A 13,406-nucleotide genomic window follows, 5' to 3' on the forward strand; every position below is an offset into this window, starting at 1 on the left:
TGTCCAAGAGGAGGAAGCTTAGCGGGGAATGCAAGACCTTCATGGACGGCTGATGGGACTCAGGAGCCCTGAGAGCCTCAGCACCCAACGCAAGTCTTCGTTTGGGTCTTGTGGGGTCCAAAAAGCCCAAGAAGAAGGTGGTGACCAGGCATGGCTGAGACCAAACTCACTCTCCAGATTCGTCTGCCCTACTAAATCCTTCATATATTGAGATGACCTCTCTATATTTTTAATTAAACTGTTTTCTGTTGCATTTTGGATGGTTGCAGTGGAGTGAGTGTGTGTCCAAGTGCTCAGCCAGGCTGTCCGGGGGGGAAAGCGATGGCCTGCGGGGGCTCCTAGAGGAGACAGACCCAGGGAGCCTGTGCCTGAGGAGCGGGCAGAGCAGCGGGAAGGACACACGATGAGGATGAAGAATACGAAGAAATCACTTCTTCCCCAATGGGGTGAAACAACCTTTCCCCCTCAGCCCGCGAAAGCAAAGGAGAGAGAAGTAGAAAGGAAAAGGCAAATTGCACCTGAGATGCTTTCTGCTAGCGATCCAATTAACAGCAGCTTAATTAGACTAGAGGAGTAGCCAGGACTGTGGTCAGAGGGGCTTCTGTCACCGCCACCTTTCCCACCCAGGATTTTTTCCCCCCCATTAACACCGGTGCCAATTAGCCCGGCTCCGGCCTCCCGGAGAAGATGCGGGTCCCTCTGCAGACAGCTCAGGAACAGCTTGCAAAGCACCACATTCCCCTGAAGATTTTGCACCTGCTGCAAGATGAAGATAAATTCAAAGCCACCGGTGTAAACACTCCACAAACAGCCCCTCCAAATGCACCGTGTCTCCTCTGAAAGATCATTTCCTCACACAGTTAATTACTCACTGCTTTGTACACCTTTCCCTTGTCCACCTAAAGGACAAGGAAGGGGGGGAGCGGAACTCAACAAACTCCGAGCTCATTTCTTTTTAATATTGCCAGTGCTGCCTAAATTTAAGGGAAGAAAAACAAACAAAAAAAAAAGGTACGTTCAGAACATGTATGGATTTACGAGCAACACAAATATCCCGCGCTCTTGGTAATATGATGTTTCTAAATCAGGCTCATAAATACATGCTTGGGAGATTAGTCTATAAAAAAAATAAACTTTAATTACCCCATCTTTATCAGCACACAGCCCATGGTGTTAGCCATATGTGGGTGTTAAACGCCAAGTGCTTTGCAATCTTCCCCGCCCCCCCCGGAGATAATAGCATAATACAGAATGTTTCGCGGCTACTCGGGATATTAAAATGTATTTCTGCCTCCCGAGGAAGACGGGGCTGGGGAAACGGAGCAGGAGAACGGCGAGTGCCTGAACTGCTTAGCAACGCTGCCGTGCCGCATGCAGAAGTGCCTGGCGTGGGGCGAGCGTCTCCCCCCGTGCCCCCACCCCCCGGGGAGCAGCGAGCCCACCGCAGCCCGGCTCGCATCCCCGGCATCCCGCGCCCGCCCCGCCACCGGCATGTCAGAGGAGTTGGGGGCTCCTAATGATCCTTCTTTATGTTCCAGCAGAGGCTCATTAATACGGTACAACAGCGTTTCCAGGACACCCTCACACACAGAAACATCTCAAGGTGTTTTACAAGCGGGAGATCATGTCGAATCAAATCAAATACCAATTAAGATGAGCAGCGGGTGCTGGCGGGCGGCTCTTGCCATCGAGCACCCCCACGCCGGGGAGCAGCGCTGCCCGTCTCCCCCCTCCCTGCCCCTTCCACGTCGGGATGGTCCCCCTTTCTCCAGCACACCAGACACACGGCATGGGATGGCACGGGATGGCACATCCACCTTCCAGCCAGACACAGCTCTCCCACACCGTGGTCCCCATCAAGCCTTCATGGACCACTCTGCCCCACAGCCACTTCCTTCAGAAGGGCATGGATGTTGATGCAATGAACCCCCCCCCGCCCCCAAGCAGCATCTGAGCAGCGGGGTGAGAGCAGGAGTCTCATCGCATACCCTCTCTGCAACGCCTGGCCTCAGCTTCTCCTGCAGCAGGCACCTTCTCCATCGTTGCCTTGGACAAATCCCGAGTGAAGGTGCTCCCATCTACAGCCTGGATGTGGGTCAGGGTTTGGTCACGGGGCTGTCTTCAGCCTCATCCCCAGAGCCAGAAGGATGGGGATCGGCCCTGAGATGGCAGCTTTGCTCCCCCCCATGCCGGGGGAGACCCCGGGGAGACCCCCTCTCACCTCCAAGAAGGCAGAGAGGGCACACACAAGAAGGGATGGGGGGTGTGGGGGGGGAAACGAGGAGGAAAGACAGCTGCGTTGTGCAGCAGAAGGGTGAGATCAGACGCTTCTGGATTTATAGAGGATTTGATCTTGCTAAGCACACGCTGAATCAGATTAATACTATTAACATTTATGAATTACCCACTAGCAATTAGCCGAGGGGTCCTCCGGTACGGCACGGGGGGCTGCAGAGAAGAGGAGGTCAAGGGTTTGGTGGTTGAGCTCTGGTGTGCACCGCAGCCCGCGCCACTCGCCCCGGCGAGCTCTTGTGCTTCTCCAGCAGCCCAAGCCTCCGCTCCTTACGTGCTCCTGGAGTTTTAATGCCTCATACACTGAATAAATGTATTTGCTTCCTATTTATACAGTTGCCGGTGGTGCTCCCCCTTTGCTCTAAAATGCCGTGCCTGCAGCTTGCAGGGAGACGCCGCCAGCAAATTTCAATCATGAGAAGGAGGAGGAGGAAGGGGGGAAGTAGAGGGAAAGGAAAAGCCCTGAAGGCTGGGCAAGGAAGGGGCAGTGGAAGGGAGGGGGGAAATGGAGAAGACCGAGGTGGCACAGGTGGAAATGCTGGTCTTTGCTGACCCACCAATTCCATCACCACCAGGGTCGCCACGTCCAGCCCCGTCACCACCACCACGACCAGCACCACCAGGCTCACCACCTCCAGCCCTATCACCACCAGGGTGACCACCACCAGCCCCAGCCCCAGCCTCACCACCAGCACCACCAGGGTCACCACCTCCAGCCCCATCACCACCAGGGTGACCACCACCAGGGCCACCACCTCCTGCCCTGTCACCATCAGGGTCACCACCACCAGCCCCATCGCCACCAGGGTCACCACCACCAGGGCCACCACCTCCTGCCCTGTCACCACCAGGGTCACCACCACCAGCCCTGTCACCACCTGGATCACCACCTCCAGTCCCATCACCACCAGGGCCACCACTTCCATCCTTGTCATCACCTTCAGCCTCGTCACCACCAGGGTCACCACTTCCATCCCCATCATCACCAGGGCCACCACCACCAGCCCCATCACCACCAGCCCTGTCACCATGGGCAGGGTGCCCACAGGCAGGTTCTCCTGCCACTTGTCTCAGACCTGCCCTGGCACAGCAAAATGGGCAGAATTTGTGCAAACCCAATTTGCTCTCCCGGCACTGTTACATTTTTTTGCATTTCTCTGGGCACGGACAATTAAAATCAATGAAGTCAGTTTTGCTTTCATGTTCTCGGTGCTGAATCAGTTGAGATAAAATCACATTAAAGAAACAGTTACATATTTAAAGGCAGAGATTGCCTGCACTGGAATTTTCTTTCACACAAATCAATGGAAACACTTCTCCTGGAATTAAGGCCTGATTCTTTTTTGCTTTAAACTCCAAATGAGTCCCAATTTTACAATATACAAACACAAAGGCAAATCTGAGTGGAAGGCTTCATTTTAAGGAGGAGGGAAAGCAATTTTCAATCCAGTGTAACGAAAACATTATTCCTACAGGAAAAAAAAAAAAAAAGGGGGACCAAAAAAAAAAAAAGTAATCATTATCTATGAAATAGCTCGTGTTGAGTCACAGCCCAGGGAGGATTGCGCTCGAGCCAAGAGCTGGTCAGACAGCTGAATTGACTTCGGAGACCGGGAGGGAGAGGTGATGGAGGCCGGGCTGCCGGGGAGGGCTCAGGACCCAGCAGGAGATGCCCCAGTACCCGGTGAGATACTGGACCTTCATCGTGCTGCCCCATCCAGGCCCTGCTCACACCCCCATCGCCACTCCGCTCCCTGGGATCTGGGAATTGGGCTGGCAGCTCCACAGCCAGGCATGAAAAACAAAACAAAACAAAACAAACCCAAAAAACCCCCAAACAAACCATCTTTCTCTCCCCTCTGTTATTTTTGGAATCGATGCAAAATGACCCAACAGGGGGAGAATAAGAATCTCTGCTCTGCAACAGCTCCCCGGGGTCGGGGCACGTCCCCTCCGTGCCTCAGTTTCCCCCGCAGCCGCGCAAGGACGAGCTTCACCCACGTGACGCGACGCCGGCCGCCCACCCGCCACCTCCTCCCCCTGCTCCCGCCAGGAGACGGATCCACGGCGTCACGGCCGCGTCGAGCATCGCCACCCGAACGCGGTTTCATTTCCCAACCCTCGCCCTCCTCCCGCCCGCATCCAGCCCCGTGTTTATGTTCCGCTTCCTGGGAAACAAGAGACTCGTTACCATGCGGAGGGCGACAGCAGAGCGATTAGTGAAATTTGTTACCCACATGCTCTGAACAAAATTAAATTAAAAGTGCTGCTTTGCTGTCAAGATAAGGGCCAAGCCGGAGAGATAATTTTTCACTCTCAAACACTCAATTACTCGCTGAGGCTGTATCAGATACAATCAAAAAAAATAAATAAATAAATAGCAGGACCCGCACTGCCTCCAGGAACAGATGTAAAAGCCGTTATCTCTAGCGCAGTCCAGGGAAGTTAAAGAGCCTGCGGCTGCGGCGGCACCACGACCGCTTTAATTGCGGCTCCCTCTGCTCCCCGGCTCCCGCTTCCCACAGCGGCCCCTCTCCCGAGGGCTCAGCACCCCCTGGCACCCAGCAGCCTGCGCACACCCCCGTACCCACAGCCACCGGGGGTTTATGGGACCAAAGAGCGACCCCAGTCCCTTCACAGACCGGGATGGAGAGGGGCTTGGGGGGGACGTTTTATGTGCTGATGCGGCCCCAGCTTGCTCTGCGAGCGGAACAAGCCGTCAGGCAAAAGCACCACCTTCGTTTGCTCGTTGGAAGAAACCAGCATCCACAACGGGGAAAGACTGGAAATAAAGAGCGTCCCTCGTCGGCACCACCACCCTGGGGCGCGCAGGGGTGGGGGGCAGCGGCGGGGGCGGCTGCACCCCCCTGCTCTGGGAGGTAAAGGAGAGACTTGTGTCACGAAGGTACCTCATCCCCAGAAGTCTGGGGGGTCCAGGTCGCATGGGAGCCTGGTTATCCCCTCCGGGCTGCTCTTCCCTGGCCCGACCGAGAGCAGCGCGGCCCCACGCACCATGAACCGGCACTGACCCCTCCGTCTGTCCCCTTCCCGGGGACGCCATGCCACGGAGGCATGGACAGATCCATTACTCCCTCCTTGCACCCCAAACCAACCCGTCTGCTTTATCGCCTTTTGTCTCCTGTGTGATTCCTGACGGCGTCTCCCCGCGTTTGGAGGAGGCTGCCGCGATGTTGAGCCGAAGCCGGTGCAGAGCCAGGGGGAGCAATTCCCCAAGGAGAACGGCAGAGATGGGGTGACATGCTGCCTTCCCTCGGCCCTGGTGGGGCCAGGGGCACCGGGAGAGCACAGAGAACCATACCCAAACTTCATTCTGCATTTCGTTTAGTTCCCCATGAAATAATAAGTGTCTGCTGCCTCCGGAGACAGGAGAGGATCAAAGCGAAGCTTCCTCATATGTAACAGACTCCGAATACCTAATATTCCTTTATAAAAGGCCTTGTTTTAAACACCAAATACAGAGGCAGATCAAAGCTCAGCTTCTCATTCCTCTAACAGCCCTCAGAAGACTTCGCCAGCCAGCGAGGCAGACACATGCGCGCACACACGCACGGCTGACACCAATCCAAGGTACATAATTGGACTCTGCTAATTTGTCTAAACCATCACCGTGTGCTATGGAAACAGGCAGGTGCCTTGTTCGTGGAGACCTCCGCAAAGGAGCATCCCAACCCCGCCTCCTCCCTTCCCTGGGGCGCTCTCCTGGATGGCAGCAGGTTGCTGGGATGGGGAGGTACCACCTGAACGAAAGCAATGCAGGAAAACAGGGTGGGATGTGTTTCCCCCTTCCTCTTTTAGCAGGCTGCAGTAGAGGCGATGCTGAGAGGGGTGAAGTGATCCCAGACCCGAGCGCGGAGCAGCAGGCTCCGGGTGGTCCGGCTCGGGCTGAAGCAGTTGCCAGAGGCTGGCTGAAGAGCAGCATCCAGCCGAGGACGCTGGATGAGAGATCCCAGCTGGGTCACAGTGCTGGGCACCCTCCAGCACATCTCAACCATCGCTGTACCAACAGCATCACCTCGGGATTGCACCCAGCGCTCCGCTGTGTATCCAGGTTTCCAGCAGCTCTCTGTACCTGACCTTTCCCACTGATGGGGGGAGTGAGACCAGCCCCAGCCCCAGCGGCTCAGACACAAGACCCCGGCAGGTCCCAGGGGCTCAGCCAACGGCTGGCTGCAGGAGGGGCCAGGGGCTCTCCGGCCCCCAAGACGCATGGGGTCGGGATGCTCAGCCCCTCGCAGGGTCTCTGCACGATGCCCTCCCTTTCCCTGCCTCAGTTTCCCCTACCCCAGCCTTCTGCGCAGCATTTCCCTGCAGACCTGACGCGAGGCTGATTTACTCTTCGTTCACCCCTTCGAAACCTTCTCCTAGAAGAGGCTTTGAAAGAGCAGGACTGTTTCTGCGTTACAGAGGAGCTGCTCCGGGAGCTGAGGAAGCAGATGGAGGTGGGGGGAAGCTTGCTTATGTCTTCCCCCCTCCCCACCAGTGAGTCAGGGGGGGCTCATTCCACTCACTGCAGCCTTGACGAGCCCAGCAGCGTTGGGGGCCAGCCCACCACTGCAGGGAGCCTGGTACGGCCTTGGAGTTACGATGCTGCTTCTTTTCCTCCCCCCCCCCCCCCCCATCTTTCTCTATTGAAACGGCCATGGGGCAGGCTCTGCGTGCGACCTGTGGAGCTCAGGGATGCGAATTCAGACCCAGAGCTGAATATATTTTGCTGGGCAGGAGGCAAGCACCCCACCACCACCCCCCGGGACAAGAGGGATGGAGCAGGAGCGATGCACCGTGCCAGCGGGGTTTGTGTACCTCGTGGCTCTGCACCCCCAGTTTGGGGGGTTTTTTCCACTATTAATATTTTCCTCTGGAACTCAGAGAGGGACCTGACCGAACACATCCCACGCTGCTCAGGAGAAGAGAGGAAACTGAGTAACGATCAAAGCTTGATATCGCCCGTGATGGGCAGCTGGGGAGGTGGATTAGCATCTCTGCAATACCGGCAGGTTCTCTCTCGTGGAGACTTTCAGCGCTGGTGAAAGGCGCGATGGCTGACAGCCCTGGAGACAGGAGCCATCCTCGTACCACAGCCGGCACAGGAGGAGGTTCCTGCACTTGTGTGGGAAAGGGAAAGGGAAGAGCCACCCCCCAACCCCAGCAAGCAGAGCCCTGGAGTGCACAAACCTGTTGTGAAATGGTTGTGAGAAAATCTCGTTTCTGGAGAATCCGGTGGAGTCAGTCCTGAGGGCAGCAGGAAGGAGCAAACCAGCTCCAGCAAAGCCCCAGCCCCGGCCCCAGCTGAGGGTCCCTGCAGCCTCCCAGCGCGGAGCTCCGCGGGGCCTGACAGCCTCTTCTCAGGACTTGTTTCACTTGGAAAAGTGAGACGTTAAGTCCAAATTCCATCTCCCTTAGGAGCGGAGAAGTGGAGAGCTGGAGTAGGCACCAGGTGAAGACAAGGGATGCCTTGCTGAAGATGGGTATGAACAGAGAGCTCTGGGCACCAGCCAGCTCCCCAGGGACACCCGTGACCTGCATGGCCTCTCCCAGCTCAAATCCCACAGATGGGGCTGAGCCCAACAGCAGACGAGGACCAGGGCTCCGTGGGAAAGCCTCCTCTGCATTATTTCTTACACTCTTCCCCGCCTCTAACTTCTCTGGAGACTTTCCAAAGACAGGGGAACGTAAAGCGCAAGGGGATCTCACAGACCTAGAAGCTGGGAAGATGCATGGTGCGGCGTGCTGGGACGACAGAAGGCGATGCTTCGGCCATCCCTGCCTTTGTGCCTGGACAATTCAGATTTACTTCTCCATTTATTCCACCATCGAAAAGCAGATATCGGGTTTTCAACAGGTCTGCTGCTCCTGAGCTACCAGAACAAGCTCTCCCTCGCTCGATATTTACCTATGGGAATGCCCCTCTAATATACCCTGCCAAGGCACTATGAAATCCACAGTTTTTCTTCTCCAGGAGACACACAAAGCCCACAACCACTTAACCTGCTGGCTTCAACAAAGCTCGAAGTAACCGAACCTACACGCCACTTAAGTGGAAACTTCCCATCGCACCGGCTGGGATCAATGCCTTGACAGTATCAGTAATTAGGCTCAATCCTGCAAAACCTAATCTGAGGAGAGAAACCCCAAGGAATCTCTCTCCTTGGACCTGATAACTATTTCACGGCACCTGCAATGACACGCAACCATGGCAAAATCGATACGGGAACATCATTGTAAGAATTAACCATGTCCGACGACGCATCCGTCTCTATTAGAGTTATGATCTCGTCCAATTATGGATCTTTGCTGAACTTGTAATTATGAGTTTGGTACTGTGACTTCCCACTAAGCTATTGCTTTCCTTCCACGAGGGAGAGAAGAGTCAATGAAAGGATAATGGAAAATTCCTTTCAAGGACGCTGCGATGGCAAAATTTAGCTAGACAGGAGGGGAAATACAATGGGGACTTTATGCAAGACGATTCCCTCGGTTGGCCACCACCGAAGAGGAACAAACCAGGTTCTCACAGCATCACTCAAACGCTAACGCAGATCTAACAGCCAGCTCTGTGCAACTGCGCGAGACAGCTCTTCCTCCCGAATTCCCTTCAAACCCAGCCATCAAAGCTGCCCAGGTGAACAACAGCTTATTCAAAGGAAAATAAAGAAATTCTTCCCATTTATCTATTCCTTTATATTTGCCCTACAAGGAAGCTTAAACAAACAACCCAAAGCCAATGAGTATGTCAATAAGAGTATCTTTGTACCCGGCATCCAGCAGGAGCGTGTTTCGAGAGACTGACAGAGCACTTGACCTCATGGGGAATGGCGTCGAGGCACGGGGAAAGCAAAGATTTATCTGAGATTTATCTGCTTTTCATTAAAACACAGGTTTCCACAGCTCACTCGCGCGCCCTCTCCCCCTTCCTTTGCGGCAGCTGAAAAAAACCCCAACCTTCAGTGACTTTTCCAAAGCGCCCAAGGACTTTCACACCCAGCCCAGTATTTCAGAATAACTCATTGAAAAAAAATTACTTTAGCGCTTGGGAAATTTTCCCCCTGCACCAGCGACTTTTTGGGACCATTTCTTTTTCTCCTGTTTGCAACACAACCAAGTTCTTCCCTCCCTTCCAAAGCAAACATCGCACATCATTTTTCCCTTAACGCAGCTACGTTTGTACCGCAACAGGTAACTTTTAACTCACGAACTCTCTCCCCGCTTTTCATCAAAAGCCCATTTTAAACTCAGTGAGAATTTCTTATGGTTCTGAAACACGTGGAAGAGAAAAAGAAAAAAAAAATAATAAAAATTTGAATGTCCTGCCTTCCAGCAGGAACGAACGCAATACACCCCCTGTGCTTGCGTGCGTTTATTCCCATGCGCGGCCGTCAAGCTGATGGGAGGCGTTGAGGCAATTTCACATCCAAATAAACACGTTGCGAGCATTTATCGGAATGCCTGACCATTGAAACTAATGGGGCCGCCTTTGCTGGGGTGGGCGCAGGCATCTATCTGGCGTGCTGCGCTCTGCCGGCGCCCGGCTTCGTTCAGAAAACAAACGGAGGGAGCAGACCCACGCGGCAAGTTTTAAATTGCTTCCCAACGTAGCTCTTTCCTGACAGCGATTTTTCAAACCGCAGCAGCAGCGGCAAGGCTCGCCCTGCCCTGTCCTCCGCCAAAAAGCTCGGTCCGAGGGTCCCGAACAAGCGAGCGGAGGAAAACGCAGACACTGATTTCAAACTGCAGATGATATTTCAGTTTCACTGATTTCAGTTTCACTGATTTGAAACTGCAGATGATATTTCAGTTTCTCGGCTCCTCTAACTCACAAAAAAAAAAAAAAAAAAAAAAAAAAAAGCCTGAAGGGACTCCGGTCTACAAATCCCTGCCCCAGCCCTCATTTTGAATTTGTTCCTTTTAATTGCCTCTGTGCCGAGAGGAAGGCTGGGAAATTTCCGCCCGGCAGATGCTTTGCTTGGGAAATAAAGGGCAGAAAACAGGAGTTTGGAGTGAGGCACTGCCAAGGTGACAATCCCCACCAGCTGCACTGGCACCAGGCTGATGATGGACACGGTCACCACCCGCTGGTACAGCTTTAGGGAAGCGCCAGGGCACGTGTAATGTAACGGATAATAGAAACCATCAGAGAAACCCAGAACCTCAGCAACATCAGTAGGAACTGCTATTTACGGCTCCTGCGTAGTGCTGCATCACACCAAGAGCATATCTGGGGATGTCCTTATCCCTACGGACTGGTATTCATAGAATCACAGAATAGTTCGAGTTGGAAGGGACCGTGAAGATCATCCAGTGCCACCCCCTGCCCTGGGCAGGGACACCTCCCACCAGCCCAGGTTGCTCCAAGCCCCGTCCAACCTGGCCTTGAACCCCTCCAGGGATGGGGCAGCCACAGCTTCTCTGGGCAACCTGGGCCAGGGGCTCACCACCCTCACAGCAAACAATTTCTTCCTCAGATCTCGTCTAAATCTCCCCTCTTTCAGTTTAAAACCGTTCCCCCTCGTCCCATGGCTCCCCTCCCTGATCCAGAGTCCCTCCCCAGCTTTCCTGGAGCCCCTTTAGGGACTGGAAGGGGCTCTAAGGTCTCCCCGGAGCCTTCCCTTCTCCAGGCTGAACCCCCCCAGCTCTCTCAGCCTGTCCTCACAGCAGAGGGGCTCCAGCCCTCCCAGCATCTCTGGGGCCTCCTCTGGACCCATTCCAACAGGTCCGTGTCTTTCTTGTGCTGAGGACTCCAGAGCCGCACGCAGTATTGCGGTCCTTCATAGACTCATGCAGTATCAGAGAGCATCACCCACAGAAACATCATGGTGCTCAACCATGTTTTTCCCTCTTACACCCATGTGCACCCCCCCCCAGCGCCTATATCATTTTGTACCTTTGCTTCGCCTCCGGCTCCGGTACTGCTCCGTGTAGAAGGTTAGCTGGGTTTCATCATCCGCCTCCGAGCCAGAGTTGCCTTTGGCACGTCCAAACCCGATCCCACCTGCAAGCAACAGAGGGGAGAAAATCAGCCCTGTCAGCGGGGTTGGATGGCAGCAGCGGGGAGCGGGGAGAGCCGTGGCAGAGCTGCCGGATTTGTCCAGCATCCACCATTCCCGGCCCAGGTGCTCTGCTCGGGGTCACCAAAAACAACCAGGGACTTTTGCCACTTACGATTTCACTGGTTTCTTATTGTCAAGAATCAAGACTCCATGGTGCCAATTACGATGTGAATGTAAAATGCTTTCTACCCCCAGGAATATATTTTACAAATGTATCGCTATGTATTTACAAAGAAAACCTCTCAACGTAGAAGCTGCTCTCCCCAAGGACACCTACACGGTGACGTACAGTGAATTTTAGGTCTCTGCGTCAAAGCTAACCCGGCAGAGCTAAGCAGCGTCGGGGGGAATACAGCACTTGGGGGGCCCCCGCTGCACGGTGAGGGTCTGGCATCCCTCCCTCAGCACCCGCTTTGGCCCATCTGGCTCCAGCAGCTCGCCGTGATGGCCAGCAGCTCCCGTCCCTCGCCCACAGCGTGGCAAGGAGCTGAGCTGGCTCCTGGTTTACTCGGCATCTCCCTCCTGGAGACGGAGCCGGCGCAGGATGCTGGAAAAACCCATGTCGCTTCGGCCGCTGGACCCACCAAGGAGCGACGGATGCTTAAAAAGCGACACAGACTCTTAACTGGCAGAAGTCCTTCAATCCTCGCTGAGCTTAAAGCAAAGAGGCCTCTGGGGGTTGACAGTGGCCCTTTAAACTGCCATTAAAATATTTTACTGTTTTTAAAAAATCCTTTATTCTAGGCAGAAGCACAATTTCCTCACTTCTTGGCAGGAGAACAGAAAACGAGCAGTGCCTTCTGCCCTCTGAAATCCTTAATCACCGCACTGAGAGGAGGCTGGCGGGAGCCAGGGGGGACACCGGGAGCTCGGCACGTGGCTCCTGCCCCCTCCGTGCCCTGACCTGGCCACACAGTGCCCTCGGGGGGAGGCTGTACGGGGGGGTAAGGAAGAGGCTCCGCCAGCTCTTTTCCTCCTGAAAGCAGCAGGAGGAGTCAGTGCTTGCACACAGCGGCATTTAGTGCCAGGACATGGTGTCTGGGGGGTTTATAGACCCCAAACCGTAACCCACCTTCAGAGCCATCACAGCGATACTTCAGGATACACCCACACCCAGCGACCGGGGTTTTGAAGGGCACAGCGGAGCGGTAAAACCCATCAGGCTTATTCACATCAGCAAGGAAAATCTTAATTAACCTGGGCTTTTAATGTAGACCCTTGGGCAACCGGCCAGGGCTGCAGCTCTGCCGCCCGTCCCCACTGCCATGGGCAAACAGACACCATTACGGGAGGTTTTCCCCCTGCCGGAACTCTTCTCCTCCGCCCGGGAGAGGGACCTGGACGCTGCCTGCACAGGCAGGACATGGCATGTCCCTCTGCCATCGTCCCATGAGCCAGACACGGTCCCTTTCAGGCAGGGAGATGGCTGGGGGTGGGCAGAGGCAGCAATCTCTGATGCTTGCTCCACTCTTGTACCCCATTGACATGACCAGGCAGCCAGTGCAGGCAGCAGACAGGCAGCAGGCAGGCGGCGGACAGGGAGCGCAGGCGGCGGACAGGGAGCGCAGGCGGCGGACAGGGAGCGCAGGCGGCAGCCACTCCACCAGCCCCCGTCCCAGCCCCCCTCCGGCCGCTCCGTGTTTGTTTGCCGGCTGCGCCTCCGTGATGGATGGCGCTGACATGTTAAATTACTCAGGCTGGATGTCTTCGGAGAGCTGGTGACAGCGATATTGCATTTTCTGATTACCCAGCACTGCGCAGGATGTATAAATACAGGAGTCGGGAGACCCGGCGCAGGTCCCCAGCCTGCAGCGGAAACGTCTCCTCTGACCCAACACGCAGTGGCGGAGGTCAGCTCGGAAACACGAGCTTAGGGCAGAGAAACGGCAGCAAGGGATGCACTTCTACCCCTTCACGCTATCAAGGATGCTGGAACACATCTTGGCGGTGGGTTTGGGGGTCCCAGAGCCCAGTCGAGGCAGCAGGAGCACTGATCCTGAACTGATCCCGCTGTGAATCTGATTTCATCTTTAACGGGTCCCAAAATCT

The 13,406-nt window shown here is 55.1% G+C and overlaps 1 protein-coding gene across 1 annotated transcript in view; it reads right to left on the reverse strand.

Moving 5' to 3' along the window:
• ASTN2 (astrotactin 2) overlaps positions 1-13,406 on the reverse strand; it is a 374,972-nt gene that overhangs the window by 235,591 nt on the left and 125,975 nt on the right. The window contains exon 5 of the mRNA XM_063352726.1: positions 11,192-11,299. Within this exon, the coding sequence (XP_063208796.1) occupies positions 11,192-11,299 (108 nt within the window). The remainder of the gene's footprint in view (positions 1-11,191; positions 11,300-13,406) is intronic.

Source organism: Chroicocephalus ridibundus, chromosome 15, assembly GCF_963924245.1.
Source record: "Chroicocephalus ridibundus chromosome 15, bChrRid1.1, whole genome shotgun sequence".
Lineage (NCBI taxonomy): Eukaryota > Metazoa > Chordata > Aves > Charadriiformes > Laridae > Chroicocephalus > Chroicocephalus ridibundus.